The sequence below is a fragment of the Ovis canadensis genome, chromosome 8, assembly GCF_042477335.2.
Source record: "Ovis canadensis isolate MfBH-ARS-UI-01 breed Bighorn chromosome 8, ARS-UI_OviCan_v2, whole genome shotgun sequence".
NCBI lineage: Eukaryota > Metazoa > Chordata > Mammalia > Artiodactyla > Bovidae > Ovis > Ovis canadensis.
Window position 1 is genome coordinate 30505434 of NC_091252.1, and position 25039 is coordinate 30530472.

General features: G+C 42.5%; 1 protein-coding gene across 2 annotated transcripts in view; it reads right to left on the minus strand.

Moving 5' to 3' along the window:
- Window positions 1-25039, minus strand: part of SLC35F1 (solute carrier family 35 member F1) — a 426225-nt gene that overhangs the window by 803 nt on the left and 400383 nt on the right. The window contains exon 8 of one of the 2 annotated variants that reach the window (XM_069599145.1): window positions 20776-24117. The exons of the other annotated variant lie outside the window; for it this stretch is intronic. Within the exon in view, the coding sequence (XP_069455246.1) occupies window positions 23893-24117 (225 nt within the window). The 3' untranslated portion in view covers window positions 20776-23892. Of the gene's footprint in view, window positions 1-20775; window positions 24118-25039 lie in introns of those variants that run through there. 2 annotated transcript variants of the gene reach the window in all.

Below are 25039 nucleotides of genomic sequence, written 5' to 3' on the forward strand. Positions count from 1 at the left end.
TGTATTTTAAAAAATTATTTATTTATGGCTCTCCTGGGTCTTCATTGCTGAGTGCAGGCTTTCTTAAGTTACTGTGCACGTGCTTCTCATTGTAATGGCTTCTCTTGTTGTGGAGCATGGGCTCCAGAGATCGTGAGCTTCAGTAATTGTGGTGCCCTGGCCCAGCTGCCCTGTGGCATATGGAATCCTCCTGGATCTGGAATTGAACCCATGTGCCTGCACTGCCAGGCAGACTCCCAACCACTGAACCACCAGGGAAGTCCCAGATATTTCCATTCTATTGTTCTAGACTCTGGCTGGGTGAGAGGTATATCACAATGGTAAACAGAAGCTTAAGTTTCAGTAGAAGGCAATGGCACCCCACTCCAGTACTCTTGCCTGGAAAATCCCATGGGTGGAGGAGCCTGGTGGGCTGCAGTCCATGGGGTCGCTAAGAGTCGGACACGACTGAGTGACTTCACTTTCACTTTTCACTTTCTTGCATTGGAGAAGGAAATGGCAGCCCACTCCAGTGTTCTTGCCTGGAGAATCCCAGGGATGGCAGAGCCTGGTGGGCTGCTGTCTGTGGGGTCACACAGAGTCAGACGCGACTGAAGCGACTTAGCAGCAGCAGCAGCAGAGCTGCAGAATTTTTTTAATCTTAAAGGATAGCTTTACAAATTTTTTTATTGTGGAAAAATATACATAATACACAGAAAATTTATCATTTTAACCATTTTCAAGTGCAAAATTCAGTAGCATTAGGTATATTCACATTGTTGTGATAGTAGTTTTACCCACAATTAGTTATTTATTGGGAGCCGTAAGTTTGAGTATATAAAAGTAAGAGCTTATCTGGTAGGGTTGACTTAACTGAGCAAATAAACAGGATGCAAATTGGTCTAGAATGTTGAGTCAGTCTGTCTGCCTTCCTACCTTCCTTCCTTTCCTCTCTCTCTTCCTTCCATTCCCACTCTGTTCCTGAAATGGTCTCAAGTGAATTATGAAAGAACATACAATATAACAGGGTGAAGTAAATGAAAAACTGTTGGGGAACATAAGGGTAGCAAAGTGGGATGAAGCCATGTTAGTTCAGAAAATGTGTGCCTGGGAGTCCTATAAACACGTTAGATATAGACTTCAAAGTTTATTCTAACCCCCCAGAGCCAGTTTAGGAGAGGAATTTGATCCATTACAAGATTCACTGTATCCTGCCTGGGACATCCAAATATAAACAGGTGCTCAAAAGCACACAGCTTTTCTTGTTACCGAGATCAGAGGAGAGTTCTCCCGTGGGTTGTGATGGAGAGGATGTGTGTGGTATAATGAACCACATCCATCCGTACCATCTACACAGCAGTGAATTACTATAGCCTTATTAATAATCTTCAATGCAGGCTAATGGCATTCCCCAAATAATGAGTTCAGTTAAAAAAAAAATAGCATGGTTTCTTTCTTTGGCTCTCTACTGACCTGGCCTAATAGAGGGATGGATTTTAGTGGGTCTATGGTGGACTGAGGTGTTGGTATGCATTGTCTTTAAGGCGGTCTCAGATAGCTGGGGCACCCGGGCACATGCCCAGGCTGAATGCTGGTACTTCAGCAACCATTTTTATTTACTTCAGGTGCCTTGCAAATGTGATCACAGTCCATGGGCCCACGACATGAGAAAAGTAGGGAAATATTCCTTAAGGTTCCTCTGGTTTGTGATGAGGAAGCCCCATCACCTATATCTGAGACTGCTGGGTTCTGAATATGTAAGTGGGAAGATCGAGTGCTGTGATGTGCTATTCCCAAAGAGGAATTAGACATAAACTAAAAGGGGAAGAACCAAATCACATGGCATTTTAGCTCAATGGACCAATCTATTTCTTCTCATCTTGAATCTCAGTAGAAGTGCTATCATGGTTTAAGTTCTTAGTCAGTTCAATTCAGTAACTCAGTCATGTCCAACTCTTTGTGACCCCATGGACCGCAGCATGCCAGGCTTCCCTGTCAGTCACCAACTCCAGAGCTTACTCAAACTCATATCCATCGAGTCAGTGATGCATCCAACAATCTGACCCTCTGTCATCCCCTTCTCCTCCCACCTTAAATCTTTCCCAGCATCAGGGTCTTTTCCAATGAGTCAGTTCTTCCCATCAGATGGCCAAAGTAATCGAGTTTCAGCTTCAGCATCAGTCCTTCCAATGAATATTCAGGACTGATTTCCTTTAGGATGGACCAGTTTGATCTCCTTGCAGTCCAAGGGACTCTCAAGAGTCTTCTCCAACACCACAGTTCAAAAGCATCAATTCTTCAGCACTCAGCTTACTTTATGGTCCAACTTTCACATCTGTACATGATTACTGGAAAAACCATAGCTTTCAAGAGATGGACCTTTGTCAGCAAAGTGATGTCTCTGCTTTTTAATATGCTGTCTAGGTTGGTCATAACTTTTCTCCCAAGGAGCAAGTGTCTTTTAATTTTATGGCTGCAGTCACCATCTGCAGTGATTTTGAAGCCTAAGAAAATAAAGTCTCTCACTGTTTCCATTGCTTCCTCATCTATTTCCCATGAAGTGATGAGACCAGATGCCATAATCTTCATTTTCTGAATGTTGAGCTTTAAGCCAGCTTTTTCACTCTCCTCTTTCACTTTCATCAAGAGGCTGTTTAGTTCCTCTTCGCTTTCTGCCATAGGGTGGTGTCACCTGCATATCTGAGGTTATTGATATTTCTCCTGGAAACCTTGATTCCAGCTTGTGCTGCATCCAGCCTGATATTTTGCATAATGTACTCTGCATATAAGTTAAATAAGCAGGGTGACAATATACAGCCTTGACATACTCCTTTTCCTATTTGGAACCAGTCTGTTGTTCCATGTCCAGTTCTAACTGTTGCTTCTTGACCTGCATGTAGACTTCTCAGGAGGCAGGTCAGGTGGCCTGGTATTCCCATCTCTTTCAGAATTTTCCACAGTTTATTGTGATCCACACAGTCAAAGACTTTGGCATAGTCAATAAAGCAAAAGTTGATGTTTTTCTGGAGCTCTCTTGTTACTTTGATCATCCAACAGATGTTGGCAATTCCATCTCTGGTTCCTCTGCCTATTCTAAATCCAGCTTGAACATCTGGAAGTTTACGGTTCACGTATTACTGAAGCCTGGCTTGGAGAATTTTTTGAACATTACTTTGCTAGTGTGTGAGATGAGTGCAATTGTGCCATAGTTTGAACATTTTTGACATTGCCTTTCTTTGGGATTGGAATGAAAACTGAGCTTTTCCAATCCTGTGGCCACTGCTGAGTTTTCCAAATTTGCTGGCATATTGAGTGCAGCACTTTCACAGCATCATCTTTTAGGATTTGAAATAGCTCAACTGGAATTCCATCACCTCCACTAGCTTTGTTTGTAGTGATGCTTCCTAAGGCCCACTTGATTTCTCATTTCAGGATGTCTGGCTCTAGGTGAGTGATCACACCATCATTATTGTTCTTTTGTATACTCTTGCCACCTCTTCTTAATATCTTTTGCTTCTGTTAGGTCCATCCCATTTCTGTCCTTTATTGTGCTCATCTTTGCATGAAATGTTCCCGTGGTATCTCTAATTTACTTGAAGAGCTCTCTAGTCTTTCCCATTCTGTTGTTTTCCTCTATTCCTTTGCATTGATCATTGAGGAAGACTTTCTTATCTCTCCTTGCTATTGTTCGGAACTCTGCATTCAAATGAGTATATCTTTCCTTTTCTCCTTTGCCTTTAGCTTCTCTTCTTTTCTCAGCTACTTGTAAGGCCTCCTCAGGCAACCATTTTGCTTTTTTGCATTTCTTTTTTTGGGGGATGGTCTTAATAACTGCCTCTTGTACAATGTCAGGAACCTCTGTCCATAGTTCTTCAGGCACTGTCTTTTAGAGCTAATCCCTTAAATCTATTTGTCACTCCCACTGTATAATTCTAAGGGATTTGATTTAGGTCATACAATAAACTGTGGAAAATTCTGAGAGAGATGGAATACCAGACCACCTGACCTGCCTCTTGAGAAATCTGTATGCAGGTCAGGAAGCAACAGTTAGAACTGGACATGAAACAACAGACTGGTTCCAAATAGGAAAAGGAGTACGTCAAGGCTGTATATTGTCACCCTGCTTATTTAACTTATATGCAGAGTACATCATGAGAAACGCTGGACTGGAAGAAACACAAGCTGGAATCAAGATTTCTGGGAGAAATATCAATAACCTCAGATATGCAGGTGACACCACCCTTATGGCAAAAAGTAAAGAGGAACTAAACAGCCTCTTGATGAAAGTGAAAGAGGAGAGTGAAAAAGCTGGCTTAAAGCTCAACATTCAGAAAATGAAGATTATGGCATCTGGTCTCATCACTTCATGGGAAATAGATGAGGAAGCAATGGAAACAGTGAGAGACTTTATTTTCTTAGGCTTCAAAATCACTGCAGATGGTGACTGCAGCCATAAAATTAAAAGACACTTGCTCCTTGGGAGAAAAGTTATGACCAACCTAGACAGCATATTAAAAAGCAGAGACATCACTTTGCTGACAAAGGTCCATCTCTTGAAAGCTATGGTTTTTCCAGTAATCATGTACAGATGTGAAAGTTGGACCATAAAGTAAGCTGAGTGCTGAAGAATTGATGCTTTTGAACTGTGGTGTTGGAGAAGACTCTTGAGAGTCCCTTGGACTGCAAGGAGATCCAACCAGTCCATTCTGAAGGAGACCAGCCCTGGGATTTCTTTGGAAGGAATGATGCTAAAGCTGAAACACCAGTACTTTGGCCACCTCATGCAAAGAGTTGACTCATTGGAAAAGACTCTGATGCTGGGAGGGATTGGAGGCAGGAGGAGAAGGGGATGACAGAGGATGAGATGGCTGGATGGCATCACGGACTCAATGGACATGAGTCTGAGTGAACTCCGGGAGTTGGCGATGGACAGGGAGGCCTGGCGTGCTGCAATTCATGGGGTCCCAAAGAGTAGGACACGACTGAGCGACTGAACTGAACTGAACTGAATGGTCTAGTGGTTTTCCATACTTTCTTCAATTTCAGTCTGAATTTGGCAATAAGGAGTTCATGATCTGAGCCCCAGTCAGCTCCCGGTCTTGTTTTTGTGACTATATAGAGCTTCTCCATCTTTGGCTGCAAAGGATATAATCAATCTGATTTCGGTGTTGACCATCTGGTGATGTTCATGTGTAGAATTGTCTCTTGCGTTGCTGGAAGAGGGTGTTTGATATGACCAGTGTGCTCTCTTGGCAAAACTCTGTTAGCCTTTGACCTGCTTCATTTTGTAGTCCACGGTCTAATTTGCCTGTTACTCCAGGTATGTCTTGACTTTCTAGTTTTGCATTCTAGTCCCTTATAATGAAAAGGCCACGGAGACTGAGCCCGAACTATGTTTGAGCATCTCCTGTGGAGGTACGGGTCAGCAGTGGACTGCCACAGGGCCAGGGGCTCTGGGTGCAGCAGACCTGGGTGTGGCATAAGCCCTCTTGGAGGAGGTCGCCATTAACCCCACCATAGAGCTGCCAGAACTTACACAGGACTGGGAAACAGACTCTTGGAGGGCACAAACAGAACCCTGTGTGCACCAGGACCTGGGAGAAAGGAGCAGTGACACCACAAGAGACTGACCCAGACTTGCCCATGAGTGTTCAGGAGTCTCTGGTGGAGGCGTGGGTCAATGGTGGCCTGTTGCAGGGTCGGGGCCACTGAGTGTGACAGTGTATGCCTGGGACCTTTTGAAGGAGGTCGCCATTATCTTCATTACCTCCGCCACAGTTTGGCTTCAGGTCAAACAACAGGGAGGGAACACAATCCTGTCCATCAACAGAAAATTGGATTAAAGATTTACTGAGCATGGCCCTGCCCATCAGAACGAGACCCAGTTTCCCCCTCAGTCAGTCTCTCTCATCAGGAAGCTTCCATAAGCCTCTTATCCTTATCCATCTGAGGGCAGACAGAATGAAAACCACAATCACAGAAAACTAATCAAACTGATCCCATGGACCACTGTTACTGTTACTGTTAAGTCACTTCAGTCGTGTCCGACTCTGTGCAACCCCATAGATGGCAGCCCACCCGGCTCCCCGTCCCTGTGATTCTCCAGGCAAGAACACTGGAGTGGGTTGCCATTTCCTCCTCCAGTGCATGAAAGTGAAAAGTGAAAGTGAAGTCGCTCAGTCGTGTCCGACTCTTAGCAACCCCATGGACCACAGCCTTGTCTAATTCAGTGAAACTATGAGCCATGCCATGTAGGGCCATCCAAGATGGACGAGTCATGGTGGAGAATTCTGACAAAATGGACCCACTGGAGAAGGGAATGGCAAACCACTTCAGTATCCTTGCCTTGAGAACCCCATGAACAGTATGAAAAGGCAAAATGATAGATGAACTCCCCAGGTCAGTAGGTGCCAAATATGCTACTGGAGATCAGTGCAGAAATAACTCCAGAAAGAATGAAGGGATGGAGCCAAAGCAACAACAACACCCAGTTGTGGATGTGACTGGTGATGGAAGTAAAGTCCGATGCTATAAAGAGCAATATTGTATAGGAACCTGGAATGTTAGGTCCACGAATCAAGGCAAATTGGAAGTGGTTAAACAGGAGATGCCAAGAGTGAACATTGACATTTTAGGAATCATTGAACTAAAATGGACTGGATTAGGTGAATTTAATTCAGATGACCATTATATCTACTACTGTGGGGGAAGAATCCCTTACAATAAATGGAGTAGCCCTCATAGTAAACAAAAGAGTTCAAAATGCAGTACTTGGATGCAATCTCAAAAACGACAGAATGATATCTGTTCATCTCCAAGGCAAGCCATTTAATATCACAGTAATCCAAGTCTATGCCCCAACCAGTAATGCTGAAGAAGTTGAAGTTGAATGGATCTATGAAGACCTACAAGACCTTCTAGAACTAACACCCAAGGAACTGAAAGCTAAAGAAAAGTTTATGTCTCCAGAAAGCAATACAGAGGTCAGCCAACCATGCCTGACATACCTATCCATAACACACAGGCCAAAGAAATCTAACCTTGTAATAGGGCAAGAAGTATTTGAAATAGAATACTTGGTTAGCCAATAGATTTTTAATTTACGGACTTAAAAAAAATTAGATACTTTCTACTCTGGATTTAACTTAAGAGATTCACATCCACAGAGTTGATAAAGCCAAAACAAACAGTCAAAATTAGGGTCCACATTGACAGTGGTCCTTGAACACTTCTAGGGGGCAGAAGCTCATCCTGCAGATCATGGTCAGTTTGTGCTTAGTGACTACGTGAAAAATCCTGGCCTGGAGAGCAAGCATCCCAAGAATCTGATGGTGTTTAGGACATGCTACTCCCAAAATACGGCACCTCGGTGAACTGAGTATTTCAAGTTGGAGGAATTTAAGGAATGGCAGGTGCAGGGAAGACTTTCTGATCTTCTCCTGAAGTGGGTCGTAAAACCCTCCTGCGAGAGCTGCCCTCCACTCTTCAGCAAACCTGGGATAGAACCACTCTGGTTGAACCATTCTTTGGGTCTTCATTTTCTTATAAAGTTTCCCGTGTCATGTAAAACTTCAATAAATTTGTCTGTTTTTCTCTTGTTAATGTGTCTTTTGTAACAGGGGTCCCTGCAGAAAACTTAGAAGCATAGAGAGAAAAGATATTTTTCCTCCCCTACAAATTATACCATGCAGATATTAGCTGTAATTTGTGATGCTAGAAGAGCAACCCTCCCAAATATGAATTTGGACCTTTACTTCTAGGAACTTTCCTGCCATATTTACAAATACGGCCCAGGCTACATACCTCCGGTTGATGGCTCCCTTTCCCATAGCCTTCTCCTCTGTTTGTCTCTCTGTCTCCTCTTCTGTCTCCTGTAAGGACATTTGTCCCTGGATTAAGGGCCTCCCCACGTAGTCCAAGATGATTTTCTCGCAAGATCTTTAATTGTACCTGCAAAAACCCTTTTCTCAAATCCGATCACATTCCCAGGTTCTGGTTGGCTGTATCTTTCAGAGGGCTTCCCAGGTGGCGCTAGTGGTAAAGAACCCACCTGCCAATGCAAGAGATGTAAGAGACAAGAACAAGTTCTATCCCTGGATTGGGAAGATCCCCTGGAGGAGGGGAAGGCAACCCACTCCAGTATTGCCTGGAGAATCCCCTGGACAGAGAAGCCTGGCAGGCTATGGTCCATAGGGTTGCAAACAGTCAGATATAACTGAAGTGACGGCACACACACATCTTTCGGAGGGACCACCATTCAACCCGTCACAGCACCAGTTCATCCCCTAGACCTAGGCCTCCAAGTCAACACTGAGCAGTGTCTGTTGGTGCCTAAGCTGATCTCCAGGCTAAGACTCATTGGTTGCTTGGATTCAAGGGCAGCTCCCAGGGGCTGTTCTTCTGCCTCTCTCTGCAGTCCCTGCTGCGTGGAAGGGTCAGGGAGGCAAAGCACTGGGAGCAGCAAAGCTCATCCTGTCTTCATTCCCAACAGAGGTTTTTCATGCTCAACTTCCTGCAATGCAGCATAGAAAGGAAAGCTCCTATGTCCCTGTTTTTCTAAAGATACTCATTTCTGCTATTATTCACAGCCTTGAAAATTTCTCTTTAGCTCTTATTTCTATGACTGTTTCTTTTAGAGGTTCTCCATGTTTATGTATGGGAAGAAATTAATTTGGTATCTCAGGCATTTTAGAATTTAATCCCAACCTTCCACTATTATTTCCTTTCACATTGTTTATAAGCCCAGTTTCTTTTTGACTTTTCAGCATGATGGTAATACTGGCTTTCCTTCTCGATTCCTGGGTCATATTTTTTCTGATATTGAAACTAACTCTTAAAGAATGAGATTGACTGTAATGTGCACTCACATCCTTTTTTTTTCCCCCAAAGGAAATTGCAATATCCGATGTCTTACTATGCAATATCAAGTGTTCCTTAAATTATTCTTCCAGGGGGCAGAAGAGGATGTGGAAATAAATTATCGTCAGCTCTTGACTGTGGACCGCCTGCATTTCCCTGGTCTCTAGAAACTGTCAGGGTTGGTTTGAAGGAGGGAGAGGAATCAAAACTAACTTCAGCCAACTTGGCCACTTGTGAGGCTCTCTGGAAAAATATTTGGGGAGGAAAAGCCTAGAATCATTGACTAACATGAAGTGTTTAGCATGTTCTGTGAATTTCACTCCTTCTGAGCTGTTCAGAACCCGTATGTTAGATGACAGTAAGGCATCACTTTGATAATCTAATTTTGAAAGTTCCTGAAAGACTCTGACATCAGAATGTGGGGAAATTATGAAGGACATTGGAAATTTTTGAAAGTTTTATCCGTTATTTATTTCCATGCATTCCTGGTTCACATGGGTCTTCGCAGGTGGCACTAGTGGCAAAGAGCCAGCCTGCCCAGTGAAAGAGATGAAAGAGATGGGGGTTGGATCCCTGGGCTAGGAAGATCCCCTGGAGAAGGGCATGGCAACCCATTCCAGTATTCTTGCCTGGAGAATCCCATGGACAGAGGAGCCTGGCAGGCTACTGTTCACATTGTTGCAAAGACTTGGACACGACTGAGGCCACTCAGCACGTACGCAGGCACTGGTTCACTTGAGACTTGTTACTTTTTTTTTCCTTCTGGAAGATTATTGTTTCCTGGCATGAAGTCAGAGTCTCTGGGGCTAACACTGAGGAATCACAAAAGTCATGAAAATGCTTTTTAAAATTCACTTTTTAGAATTTTTATTAATATTTTGCAGAACCTTGTTTTTCAGTAAGAGGGTGTGTTTATTTCATAATGAAAGTCCAGCCGACAAACCCTCAACTACTTTTCCTCCATACTGCTAAACGGTAGTCAAGTTCACTTCCTGTAACTAGAAAACCTTGTTTCTCTGAGCTTGTTTCCTCCAGACTTTGTCACTGAGAGAAAAGATTCAATCCCAGCCTATTGGATATCAAACTGTCTATGGCAGGACTGTAATGACTGGTCTTGAAAGAACATGCATGTTTCAGACATTGTTGTTTCCAGAAGGTATACTGTGCTGAGTGTCAAGAGAATCTGAAAGAGCTATTCAATAAGGATATTTCATATTATATTTAAGAAAAATCCTATTTTTTTACATTAAATAACTATAAATTTTTACATTTTTTAAATTCAAAACTAAGTTGCAAGTTTGATATTGACAGAGTTCAGAACTTGCTCCCCCAGAACATGGCACGTTGATATGTTGAGTATTTTAAGCTGAAGGTGTATGAGATAAAGTCAGGAAGGAGAGTCTGTCTGACCTCCTCTTGTGCTTCTTCCTCCTGTGAGACATGCCCTCCTCCCACGAACATGCTCATCTCTAAGATGGAGAGAGAAAAGTCCAAAAAGCACTTAATAAGTTTCCCCAGCTTTTTACATGTAGCTCGTACGGCCTTTGTCCTACCATAATTCTCTACAACTGTCTACTCTTGGCCTAATCTAGCCTGAAAACAGTCAGGTTTAACCATTTCTTTAATTCTTCATGTTTTGAGGAAGTCTCCCCTGTCACGTAAAACTTACGTTAAATAAACTTGTATTCTTTTCTCTCGTTACCACGTCTTCATCGGTTTAACTTTCAGACTCAGCCAGGGACCCAAGGGAGTCAAGGAAAAGTTTTTGTTCCCCTATAATATCAAAGGTTAGTTCATGTTTTATTAAACAAATATTCGAGTTCATTGTCACCAGGATCAAGATAAATAATTGTTTGTTTTCCATTTTTTTTGAGTTAATGTTCTAGCTGAATCATTTCTCTAAGAGACAGTGTTTACCATCATTGTTGTCTAACTCCATATTTTCACCCAGGAATTTTTACCACTTCCCTGAAGGCTGTTTTCTTTTTATCCAGACTTGGATAAATGATCACGGATCCACAGTCCAAAGTCACTCATTCACTTTCCTGTATATCTGTGAAGGGGTTGAATATTTTTGAAAACAGTATTTCTCGTTAAAAAAAAAAATAAAATTTCTTCCCAGTGATTGTAAGTCAGGTTTTGTTTACAAAGGTCATACCAGGAGCATAAATGCTATTAAAATTCTACCTCAGAGAATTAGAAACTTTCCCAATGAATTTCTTCCTCCTTAATCTGCTCACCTGATGTGAAGAGCCGACTCACTGGAAAAGACCCTGGTGCTGGGAAAGATTGGAGGCAGGAGGAGAAGGAGATGACAGAGGATGAGATGGTTGGATGGCATCACTGACCTAACGGACATGAGTTCAAGTAAATCCAGGAGATGGTGAAGGACAGGGAAGCCTGGCATACTGTCGCAAAGTGTCGGACACGACTTAGTGACCGAACAACACTAATCGGCTCAGAGCCCGTTTCTGTTTGGCTCAGACAAAAACAGCTACCTAATATTCTTTCTGGCCTTACAGAGTTTATACTCCAGGAGAGAATATGGCAATACAAGTACAACAGATGTTACGTAGCAAGAGGTGTGATGAGAAACTAAACCAGGATAATAGAAGGATAAGACTGGGGTGAGGATGATCAAGGCAGGCCCTTCAGGGAGACAGCGGACGAGGCGAGATCTTAAGGGCAAGCACATCAGACAGATGGGCCATGAGGGCCTCGTGATAGGAACAGCCTTGGTCAATTGGAGAAAGAGACAGGGTGTGGTAAGTGAGTGATGGGAGTAGAAAAACATGCGCTTGTAAAGCTTGGCAGGCTCCAGGTCTGGTGAGTCTTGAGAACTAGGCAAGGCAGTTGAGTTTTATTCTAACAGCTAATGGGAGAGAATAGAGGGATTTACGCAGAGAAATAACAGGATGTAATTTACATTTTAGAAGGATTTGGCTGCATTGAGTCTTAGCTGGCACGTGCCATCTTTCACTGTCGGTTCTCTCTAGTTGGTGCCCGGCCTCTAGAGCTCCTGGGCTTAGTAGGTGCCCTGCAGCATGCGGGATCTTAATTCCCAGGCCAGGGATCAAACTTGCATCCCTTGCAAGGCAGATTCTTAACCACTGGACCTCCAGGGACAGCCTGTAATTTACATTTTTAAAAGATTTCTATAAGAGGGTTATAGAGAGAGATGGGAGAGCACTTGGATGGCAGTTTCCACAGCTGAGGCTAGAGAGGGAGGGGGCTTGGACTGGGGCGGCAGGAGCAGCTGTGTTGAGCGGTCAGATTCAGAACACGAGTCGTAGGATTTGACAAGATTTCCTGGTAGGGTGGTCGCGGATGCTGATGAAAGAACAAAATCGAGGATGTCTCTGGGGTGTTTGGCTTGAGTAACTGGGTAGATGATGGGCTAATGAGATGCGCAAGACTGGAGGAGAAGCAGATTTGCGGAAAACTAAGAGTTCTGTTGTGGACAAGTTAGGTTGGAGAGTGTCAACCAAGAAATGCTGAAGGCTGCAAATAAGAAAAAGAGTTTGTTTGCTGCCTTAAGAATGAAAATTCAGGAGGCACTGATTTGAGCAGTAAGTCAAAATTGCTCTGAGAAAAATAGGATATCGTGGGATTTATAAAGGCAACTGACAAAGACGTTCCGGAGACATTACACAGGTTATTTTTACAGGACTATGATTGGGGCAGGCACTCAGTCACTTGGAAGCAGACTGGTTGCTAAGCTGTGATTTCTAAAGAGTAAAAAAAAAAAAAAGTTCCAGAGGGCTTAGGAAGGCCGAGTCAAAAGATTCTGTTGTGTCCAAAGTAGATGCAAGTTTCACATCCCTGATGGCCTCCTGGATTCATTCTAGATCCTTTGACATAAGTGACTCCATGTTGTTGTTAATCATTCACAAGAGGCTCAGTGGACGTCCACGAGGAGACATGGAGCAGGGAAGAAGAGATCTGGGTTGGGGCTGCAAAAGTGAGTTGTTAGTATGAAGCTGGTGTTTAAAGCCATGTGAGTGAGTGCAGATAAAAAGGAGAAGCAAGCCAAAGGCAGAGCCGTAGGCAGCTCTAAGGAAAGGCTTTGTGGACGAGAAGGAGGATCCAGTGAAAGACACCAAGAAGGAGTGGCTTGCGAGGTGCGGGGATGCCAGGCTAGTGTGGTCCACAAACTTAAAGTGAGAGAAGCATTTCAGGAAGAAGGGCATGGTAGGCTGTGTCAGGTCTCCGGAGAGGAGGGGGCAAGAGGGGTACAGATAAGATGTCCCCCCCTTAGGAGAGGCGAGGGGACTGCTGCCTTGGCAGGTAGGATGTGGCCTTTGGAGGAGAAGTCAAGGACATTGCCCCTGACCTCATCTTTCCACCTCCAGGGTGAGCTAGTATTCTGAAATTTTTGTTTATTCTTTTCTTCAGACCAGTGTTGCTGTTGGGATTACACAGGGTGAATCTGCCTGTCACCCATGTCCATATCAAAGGAGAGTCATAAGTATGGTTGGCATTGATTTCTTAGGCTCACTGATTTCATCATTATAATGTAATCCATTCTTTATCTGGTTACAGAGTCACTTCATTCTTCCCCCACGTGCTTCTTCTTACCGGATCCTTGTGAGTAGCTCCTCAAAGGCAGGTTGAACTTGAACCCTTTTCTGAGTTTCATAAGACAACTTGTTCAATGGGATCTTCCATCTTTGGAGTCAGGCACACCTGGGTTTGAATCCTGGTCTCATCACTTGCTTGTTTTGTAAACTTGGCAACTTTATACTATCCATGTGCGCCTCCATTAACTCAACAGAAAACAGGGATACAGGGCTTCCCTGGCTCTCCAGTGGCTAAGACTCAGCGCTTCCACTGCCAGGGGTACAGGTTGGATCCCTGGTTGGGAAAGTGAAATACCACACGCCACTCAGTGAGACCAAAAACAAAACAAAACAAAAAGCTGGGACACACTTTACAACCCATCCACAGAGCTGTTTTGAGACCATTGCTACAATGCCCAGTGTTTAGCACACAGTAGAATAAATGATATCCGTTGTAGCTTCAACACCATATAAATCTGTAATAGATTCAAATAAAATGCAATGGCTTTGCTAAAAGTTTGAATCAAGATGCTGTGAGATTAAAGATCTCTTTAGAAGGAGAGACCTTGAGATATGACACTTATCAGTGAGCTTCATCTTCCCCTTGACGATCCTGCACTAATTACTGTAGCTTCAACATTATTCCCCAAGTATTGGGACAGTCTCCATCCATTGCCAATATCAGAGGACCAGGGATTGATTTTATAAAGGGAGCAATAGGGTTTCCCTTACAGATGCAAATGAAAAAGCTGGGTTTCGCCTGTTTGGGGGCTTTCATTTGTCTAACTTTAAAAGGCATTCAGTGGAACCCTGTCCTAAGCACAGCTCTAGCTGTATCCAGGAAGAAAGAATGTATTGTAGCTACTTTGTTCTCAGGCATTATCTCATTCTGAACCACATATGCCATGGGATGCTGGGCAAAATCAATGTCTTTGGTCTTATTATTAGCTGTCCTTGGGCTTCCCAGAGAAATCTTGGAGGGCTGAGTTCACAGCTTTGCTGGAGATTCACAGCTGGAATAAGAAGTTCAAGCAAGGAACACGAAGAGGAATACATCCCTTTAATGTAAAAGTAGACTAGATGGAGTTGCAGAGAGAAGAGGAGAAAGGATTTTCAAATTTCCTTTCCTGGAGAAAACCACCACCTCAAGTTCGTAACAGGACATAATCTGAAAGCAAGTGGCTGAAAGGTGGTCTGGAGTTCCCGCGTGGAGGGAGGTTTTGGAATCCCCTCTGGTGAGTTCAAATAGGAGCATCATCTGGAGCAACCCTGGACTCATAGAAGGTGACCTAGATTACTTCATTTAACCTAGATTCTCTTGCCATGCCTTGAGTTGGCCTCCTTGTAGGCACAAAGTTTTGCTGGCACCTGCTTTGCCACACTGGCTGAACATGTGAGCTGAGCTGTGTCTGTCAAAAATCCTGTCTACATCTGTCCATTTACTGCAAGTGGGTCAGTCAAGGGCAGAACCTGGGTTGACGCAATACATCTGACTTTAACCGAAACTTTCACTTAGTTAGATTCAGGGGACCTGAATTTATTGCCTTATTTTTTTATATTTCATTTCCAACATTAATACTTTTATTCGTTATTCTGTTCTTCTAAGGATAAAGTATGTAAGAAAAAAAAGGCTTTTAGTTCCTTGTAATCAGGATGCTGCTGCTGCTGCTGCTAAGTCGCTTCAGTTGTATCCGACTCTGTGCAACCCCATAGACGGCAGCCTACCAGGCTATTCCGTCCATGGGATTTTCTAGGCAAGAGTACTGGAACGGGTTGCCATTGCCTTCTCTGTGTAATCAGGATAGCAATGAATTATTTGTGATACATTATTATCTCCACATTATCTACTTGGTCATAACTTCCTCTCAAGAATGTTTCCTTGAGAACATTATGAATAAAAGAATAGTGTAAAAAAAATTTTTTTTTAAATTCTGCTAGTGAAAATGCATTAAAGTAGCTAATAATCCCAACTGAAGAGAATAAGATTGACTCTGCAGGATGGATGGTATGAACCAACTCCACCAGCAGTAAAGCATTTCACAGTGTTTTGCTAATGTGGGAATCTTGACGTATGGTGTTGACAGGTAAGGACGTTAGAAAAAGATAATAATCTTTAATTTTAAAAAACCATGATTTGATTTTAAAATCAGTTATTTAGGACCCAGAATATTTTCATTTAATGACTATGCAGTGTGATAAAAAAAATCCAATTCTATTCTATTTTTAAAAAATCAAATATGCATACAGCCTAGACAGTATCTGAGATACTATCGTTTCTGCTGTGTAGTTTTGTCCTTTTCTTAAATGATTTTGAAGGCAAAAGATCAAATACAATTGAATTCTGAAGTGAAGAAAACTGTTTTCCGGAAATGCTCAAAGGAGGAATGCTCCGCAAGAATGAATTAGTGAAGCAGAAAGACCAAGCTGAGTAGACGGTAGGAGGCGTGGACACCGAGGTGACGCTGGATCAGCCACTTCAGGAGGAGCAGACAGAAATAGTAGGAGGCCCCAAACCAGAAACTGGCGTAATCACATTAGAAGTAGATGGGAATTACATTGTAACCTGAACAAGAAGGGCTTCCCATGTGGTGTTAGTGGTAAAGAACCCACCTGCCAATGCAGGAGATAAGAGATGTGGGCTCAATCCCTGGGTCAGGGCGATCCGCTGGAGGAGGGCATGGCAACCCATTCCAGTATTCTTGCCTGGAGAATCCCGTAAACAGAGGAGCCTGGCAGGCTATGGTTCACGGGGGCACAAAGAGTCAGACACGACTGTATTGATTTAGCATGCACTTCATTCTAAAAAAGAAATTCTACTTTTTCATGATAATGTCAATAATAAAACTTGCATTAGTACATAAAAGTCTATTCCTTTACACTGTCAAGAAGCAAGGAAAGGAGACTGCATTACGAACAGAAGCAATCCATTCAATAGACCACAGAAGAAATAGCAGAGGGGTGTTTTCACTCTACTAACCCAGGAGTAGAGGGTGGTGGCCCCACAGAGCTCTGAGGGTTCTATAGACTCCAGTGCCTCAGGACAGGCAGGGGCAAATTTTGCTTCAAAAATTTTTGAATCTCCAGTTACCATGATTTCTTGTTCAATAACTTTCATTTCCCTACATCTTTGCATCCCAGGGGCCACTGGACTGAGTGGTTTCTATTGTGCCAATAAAGAGGAAAATAGAAGCTCCTCCACCTCCAAGTCAAGTTAGGTCTCCACTCAGCACAGCTAACTGTTTTCCCAAGGGTGGTGGCCTCACCAGTGACACTGACCTGCCACGGGTCTTTGGAGATTAGAGCAGTGGTAGCTAGTGGGCGTCTGAGAATAAGAAATCCCCCCCGTGGAAGCAGTGAGCTCTCAACTCTGGCATAGCTGTTGCAGATGGTTTTGGGAGTCTCACTCACGGGCAAAGTCAATCCCAAGGAACCCTCTTACACTTGTGTGTTGAATAGGAGTAGCAGAGGGAGAATGTCCTGTCTGTGTACTCGCCTGGATGGATTCAATCCAAAGAGCAGAGACAGTCAAGCTTGGGTATGCACTTGGTGCTTTTCCTTTCTTCTCTCTTTGGGACCCCACTTTCAGAGCTGGTTGGAAGTAGGAATCCCCCTAAGAATTATTTATCCAAGCTGCCTAACAAGCTGCCCGGCCTCTTAATGGGAAGGATTTGCACTGATCTCTGACCTTGGTCTCCGGTGGTCACAAAGCAGCCTCTTGAATGGAAGTTCTGCACATTGTTGTTATCTACAGGATCGTGCCAGTGATGAACAAGGCTATAGCTTCTCCAGGCTAAATGTCTTTTCTTCAACTAAATTATCTCCACCCTTAGGTGTCATAACAGGACTTGAGATTTTGAACGGAATGATCGCCAATATTCTTGCTGGCTCTCAAGTTCTGTTGTCTAAGCTTGTGACTGAAATGAAAATGAGCATCACAGTTGTTTGGAGGGTATAATTATGAATTGAAAATTGAATGCCAAGTGAAGTCTCAGTCTTCAACGAGGACACAAAACTCCTCACATTAAGTTGTCCTCTATTCCTGATGATTTTCCTTTTAATTAAAATGCAGCCTGATAGGCGGAATCATGGGGCCCATGAAGCAGTTATGTGATTCACGCAACCATTTATATGCATGTGTGACCTATTTAGCTTTTAAAATCCTATTCAGGGCCCAAAAAACAACATCAGAGAATTCAAACAAAAGCTCGCAGGGAGTCCCATAATGAGACTGTTGTGATTATTCCAGTGATTAGCCCGTTTCCTCCCTCTTTAGTAATTTCATTTGGAAAAGTAGTCATTTTAAGAACAACTAGATTTTCTTTATTGCTTTTCTAGTTTACTGTGAAATTGGCAAGTGGCCAACCGTCTGTGAAACTGCAATCATTACTATTACTTAAAATTTATCAAACCTCTAGAGGTACTGTGGAAGTAATTCTCCTTGCCTACAAAGACAAGGCCAAGAAAGGCAGGAATGAGACCTAACGTTGCAGAAAAGTAGGTATCACCCCATGTTTCAATCTTTCAGCCCCATATCCCACAAATGGAGTTTGTGGACACTGTGGAGGGAAATGTCGGGTGCAGGAGGCTTTCGAGCCACTGCCAGGAGGCCAGGCACACATTTATCTGCCATTCACCATTTCTTGAAATGATGGGTGTGTTGCCCTTGAAAGTAATTTACTTCTGAATAATTCGTATCCTTTAGCCTTGCATATTTCTCTCTTGGCCTTTCACATTTTCACACACGGTGGAGAAGATGTTTGGGAAATTACCACTGGAACTCCTCTTACTTCACTGCCCGTGGCCACAGATGTTTCCAAGGAAGAAGGCTAAACCGTAAGATGAGAACCTAGGCCAGGGCGGCCCTCCAGGAGTAAGAATCCAAGAACGTTATCACCGCTGTAGGCAGGCGGTCACCCTGACGTTTTCCCTCAGACAGCGACATCTAGTGGCCGAAACGGTGCTGCCAAAGTTCCCCGGGGCAGGGAGGTAATGGTGTGTGCCTCTTACAGCCCGCATAACCACACAGCCAGGTTCTTCTGCAACAGACTGGGTCTATGGACCCGTTGTCCAGGCATAATTATTAAAACTGCCTGCTTGATGTATTGGATAATGAATTACACAGCCTACTTACTGCCTGATTGTAGTGCTCTCATCTATTCAGTGACAGGACACATTTTTACCCAGTGTCATCACTGTGGGATAATGAGTTTGGGAAGATTACTCCCCATTGTGTAAAGTAATATTTATCGTTATCCATTCTGAAATTATCTTTCAAGCATTATGGGATGGTTCCCAGCTCTAATGCTGAAGCCTGGTGAGCAAGCTCATTTTCACGCTTTTGTAGATTTATCTCCACCAGGCCTTTGTCTACCCAGATGGACGCCCCTAATTTTAGCCTATCCCCAGGGACCTCCTCCTTCTGATCATTAGTTTCCCTTGTTAATCAGGCTGCAATAGTGTTTGGAGGAGACTCGCCTGGCGTCTAAAAAGTGACACGCAATGCCTTGTCCTTTCAGGCACTAATGAAAGGCCATCTGGTAGGTATGGGGCTTTCCAGCTGTATTATAATTTTTTTTGAATTAAACATTTCTGACCACATAGAGAATAAAGGGCAGAGACTGAGTAGGTGGCCCATAGTGAATCCTCTGTTAATGTTTGCAGGGAAAAAAAGAGAAGAAAAGAAATCAAAGTAAAAAGGAAGAGAAGAAAAAAAGAACAGTGAACATAATTAAGAAGCAATATTATGAATTCAAAGACACTATTTGCAAGGGAATAATGAGCTTCACTGTGTTGTTTTTTATCCCAAAGTCAACCTGAAGGAACAGCCTAACGTTTTAAAGGTTTGTTAAAAAATTCAAAGGCGATTTAAGTGAATCTCATAATTTCTGTTTTTCCAGGAATAGGAATTTTTTTTAAAAAAAGTACTTAACAGAAGTAGAAGGAAAAAGGGGAACATTTTGTAATACATATCTTACCCTTGTACTTTCTGTTTTTGATTTAGGAGTAAGATTCCATTAAAAGAAAAAAAAGTATGAGAGATTTCCCTGTTTTGCATGGGGGACCTGAAAAGAGATTAGCTGGATCTGATTTCAGTCCCGCCTTACTGCAGATGTTACAATCTGTCTTCCTATGAAACATCAAAAGAAGGGAACACTTAACAGGTCCTATGCTGAATCTGACATGTTTCTCTTTCCCTTCATGCTAATCATCACAAAAACCATTCAAGTACAGCCTGAACTTCCCTTTGTAAGAACTTCCAAGCATTTAGGAAACCAAGTTCCTTCTCTTAAGAAAATTATAATTCATTGGGAACACAATCTAAACATGAGATACGTGTTTACTGTGTATACTATTTGGACTCTAATCATTTAGAATTGCTGGACATTTAGACATAGACTAGACTGAAGTTCAACTGTATTTCATCTTTGATCAAAGAGTTCACTAAATAAAAATAAAGCATACTTTACAGAAAGAGTTATATTTCTCAAGGAAAAAGCTATTTTTAAACTGAGTCACATTGTTTTTGTTAAGCGCTGTTTTGTACTATACTATTTATAGAAGCAGATCACAATGGATCTCTACGTAAGAGTCCTTTATAAAGGCTGTATACGACTGTTCCTTTTTTCATGCAAAGTGAGTTTTTCTTTTAAAAATATTTTAAATATATAGCTCAGACATACAGTCTTTCAGCTCATTTAATTTTTGAGATCTGATTATGAACGTAAATGACAAAAAGTGTAAATTTATATACCACCACCTCTAAGTATGTAACAGTTATTGGAAGACTACAGTTAGTGTTGGAGGAGGACATGGAAATCCACTCCAGTATTCTTGCCTGGGAAATCCCATGGACAGAGGAGCCTAGCGGGCTACACAGTCCATGGGGTCACAAGAGTGGGACATGACTTAGGGACTAAACAACAACAGTTAGAGGAGAAGTAACCATGACAATACCGTGTGAGTTCAGAGCAGAAACATAAACAGCCCTGCTTTACAAAGGTCGCGCTCTTTCCTTATGCCTGGCATTGTGCCGAAGGCGGCATACAAAGAACTTTCTTCTTTATGAGAAACAGTTTCTTGAGGGTAAATTTATAATTGCCCTACATATGTTTTAAATGTGGGTTTAGAGGTTGTAGCTGCTGTCTCCTTAAGTACCCATCAAATAATTAATTTTGCAAATTACAAACGTGTTTAATTTGGCTTTTTGAAGCTACAGCTCTGAGACCAACTGTGCCCTTCCTAATTTGGAAATATTTTCTTTCTGATTTTTATTTTGACATGTACCCTGCTATCTACTTTCGTTGCTATTTCTAGCATCCCATGAGAGCTGCTTCCCCGGTTGTCATAGAGCAGACAAACACTCAAGAAAACCAAGAACTTGGTGCTTTCATAAAGCATTTATTTTTATTTGAAAACATTATACAGGCATTACATTGCCACAGCCAGTCCATAGGGGAGCATGCAAATATCAAAAATGGAGAGTTTGTTCAACTTATTGGTGTCAATTTCCTTTTTTGGTTCATATTTTCCATTTGCAGTGTTGGGATTAGTGTGCTTTGTTATTTATGTGGCTTGACAGTAGAATCCTACCCATGGGGTAAAAATCTGTACTGGTAGCTAGCTGGGGACTACTAAGTGGTTACAAATCAAAAACAAACCCCAAACGAACAATACTACACGCTTGTCAAAAGGTTAATAGCACAAGTTAGCAATATCTAAACTAAACATTGAAACATTTTCATGGGACACAGTGGTACCAATTTTTCCATCGCTTGGTCTTCCTGGTTGTGTATTTCGGAGTGTGGAGCTGTGGGAAGGTGTGACCAAGGAGAGCGCTAGCCCCAGTGCAAGTTGTCATGGAGTAAGTGAGGACCACCACTTACCTCGGGCGAGATTTAGGAGAGCTATGGTTTGCTTACCCAACCAAAGTCTATACACATTGCTAAAGTCTCATTTGTGGAAGAGAGAGTTATGGTAGACTGAAAAGCTGAAATTCTTGCTGGTGTCTACTGAGGTTATGAAATTCCAGAAACTCAAACAGCTAGAGTTAATGATGTCGTACTCCCATTTCCTACCCCATTCCCAAAGGGTTGATGTGTTAACACAGAAAAAGAGTTTGTTTCTTGCTATTGTCTTTTTTTTCCCCCCAAAAGGCCAATCTGGAACTCCTGATTCATGGGATGAATCTCAAACAATTCGAGTATGTTATCAGCCGTTCTAAATGGAGAAGAACCAACACAGTGAGGCACCCCAGTGACATGAAAGTCTTGTGTACAGAACATGGGATGAAAAAGGGTATATAGTGAATTCACCTTAACATTCACACTTGGTTTCCATACAATTTGGAGTCAGTTAAAATATCCTAGGAAACAATTCACATGGCAACCTGTAGCCATCCATTGATTGCAAACCTTTTTGAAATTAAAAAAAAAAAAAATTTGCATCCACTGAGTTGACTTGGAAATACTTTCATCCACTTATTTCTCTTGAGATTTTACTAGGCGTCTACAAATTAGTGTCATAAAAGTGAACAAAAAAAAGATGAAAATATTTGGCTGAAAATAAATACTACAAATGCAATAAATCAAACAAATTATGCAAACCAAAGGAATGTAAACACAAAAATAAAACCACAGTCTTTAAAGGTCTTCAGATCTGAATGGACAAAATAGTCAGAGAAAGGTATTTAATTGGTTTGACAGGTAGCAGAGAGCAAACATTGGCAAAGTTCTTTTGATTTGATACAGCTTTAATGTTGATTTTTTTCACCAGAAATAAAACAGGTTTCTAAGCGGGCTGAATGGAGATGAGCATAAAATTTGCATATCAGGAAAGATAACTTGTCTGCTCCAACTCCAAGGCAGGACTACCTGTCCCCAGGGTAGAGGGCAGACAGAGGTGCCACATGGGTGCTGACTGACAGAATGGGACACTTATGCAGGTCTATTTAGGGATTGTTCAGGCTAGCATGGGAATCCTGACTAAGCTGCAATCTGTTCTCTACCTTACAGAGACTCCACTGGAGTTTTGCTTTGCTTACCTAACTTGAACTGATTTGAATTGCCCAAAGTTTCATAAACATTTGTTTTTCCTTTATAAATCCTGTAACTCTATCGAGGATCTTTCTGAATGATACTGAAGCCAGCCAAACATAAAGACTATTGCATGTACTGAGAGGGAGAAAGAGAATCTACTGTAAATCACAGAGCTCTGTGGTGTTTCTTGATTTTCTGCGTTTGAAGAGAGAGCTATTGTAAAGGCGACAAAATTAGATTAGTGACATACCCCTCAAAGCCTTATCAGGACCCTGGAATATTCTCTGTATCCATAAGAATGCTGCTACCAATGGATGCCAGATATGACCAAAAATGCCAGACTTTTCATTGGTGAGATTTTTACTACTACACAGCGGCTGTATCAGATGAGCTGTTGTCAGAGGCTGTGCCACAGCAGCACCCTGACTTTGTTGGGAGGCCAGACAACCCATGATATCCCACAATCAAGATAATTTCCATGCTGGTATATTTCAAAAAAGGTGTCACACAAAAGGGCAGAGGACCATGGCTTTTTCCAATGCCTTGATTGATCTCCATATTATCACTAAAGAAATCTAGGGGGAAAAGGAAAATTAATTTTTTCTTTTTTGGAAGAGGGAACATAGGAAGGGGCAGAAAGATTAAAAAAAAAAAAGATATTACCCTAAGCACAAGTGATATTACTCTGGGGTTTCCCATAAGCCACAGAAATGAAACATCCCTTATCCTGTTATTGCAGGGACTTGATTAGCAGAATCATGAGTTGCAACAGAAAGGCAATGGCCTGGAGTAATCTGAGGCTGAAATATAAAAAGGCTAAAATGTTTGTTTTATATCTATTCCTAGAATAGAGAATTATATGGTCAGTTGCCACTCCCCACGAGAGTCACAGCACGAAATACATATTGAGCAGGCGATCCAACAGGTAAGAGGGAACCATGAGCCCCCAGGTGCCTAGGATAAGGAAGCTCGCAGGGCGGGGCTCCTGTGGCATGCAGCACTCAGAGAAGGTGCACAAAAATAAAGTGTGATTCTTAAAAAGTGACTTGCCATAGAAAGGTGGGAGCGATGCTAACTACACGTGGGTCTGGCGAGAGTTCCCGTCAGGAGTACAAAACCTCCTCCTGAAAGTCGCTATCATAACAGTAAGCATAATCATACAAACAGTGATACTTGCTTTTGATTCAAACATTTTCACAGTAATTAATGTGGACGGGGGGTGGTGGTGTATGTGTGTGTGTCACCAGGATACACCCTAGGTAGGCATCCCTCCAGGTGGATCAGAGCCTGCATCTCCAGGGATGTTTAGCATGTGCCTCTTACAGGCTTTCGGATTTGCTACCTTGCAGTCCACCTCTGTAAACTGCACCTAATAAATACCTTTCTCTATGTACAAAACAGAGATGACGGGCGGACACACAGCCGTGGAGGTGTCCTCAGTGGTCAGGGAGGGTGTCATCCTAGGCCACGCGCACATGGGGCTCATCTTCGGTCTCCTGGCCCAGGCTGGTGTAGGTGACCGAAGGCTCCACCTGAGCTGTGGCTGGTAAGTCCACGACGGGTCCCGAAGGGTTGCGGAACTGCTTGTAAACCCGGGGGTCCTGGGCTATGTACGTGGAGGTGGACGAGTAGAGCACCAGCCCGAGGAGGATGGTGAAGAAAGACAGGAGATACAGTCCTGAAAACTGAACAACACAACAGCCAGTCACTTAGCAGCCAGAGCCGAACTATGCACACAGGAGTGAGAGGGAGGGAGACAGAGCGGAGCCGTTTTCTCTCGTGACAGGCAGCTTGATGAGTCCACCAATGATCTTAATGGAAGATGAATGTTCTCTTCTACCCTGGCGCGGTCTTATTGATTCTCCTTATCTTTTTTCTTGATTCTGTGGCTAACACAGAGGAACATTTAGCTAATTGTCTCTAAAGCACCCGTCCGAGTTACCTGATGTGGGACAGCTAGTTAATCACGAATTGAAATACATCAAGTTAAAAGCAAAAAAACTCTCCAGTATCACTCAATAAAGAGTTGGTTGGTTGTGGCTTCATTAAACACAGAAGAAATATAGATACACCACTTAAGGTTGTAATGAAGCCATAAACACCGAGTCCCTCACTGACACAGCTGCAGCAGGCACTTTGGTTTCACCTTAATCCAATTCAGACACGATTTGTCTTCTGAGTAGGAATTGTTATTGACTTTGGTAACTGTCTTTGCAAGATTAGATTATCCTTGGATAGAAAGAAATAGTATACCCTTTCATTCTTGCTCCACTAATCTAAAACCAAAACCAAACAGGAATGGATATATAGTGTTGTGTTTCTAAACTACTGCTTGACAACTCAGAGTTTTGTGGGGGAAAAGAAAGAAAATATTGGTGTATAGAACTTCTCTGAGAATTTGCATGTTTTTTTAAAAAATGATACCTTCTGGGCTTTCTTGAGTAGTTATTGTGGAATTACTTGAGTAGTCAGTGGGAGAGAGGGAGGTAACACTATGAGCATTGCCATGGTAACAATGTGAGTGTTGCCGTTTCTGTTGTTTCAGTCATTCATTCACGCCTTCATTCATCCACGATGCCTTCTCTGTATCAAACACTCAACTATGTA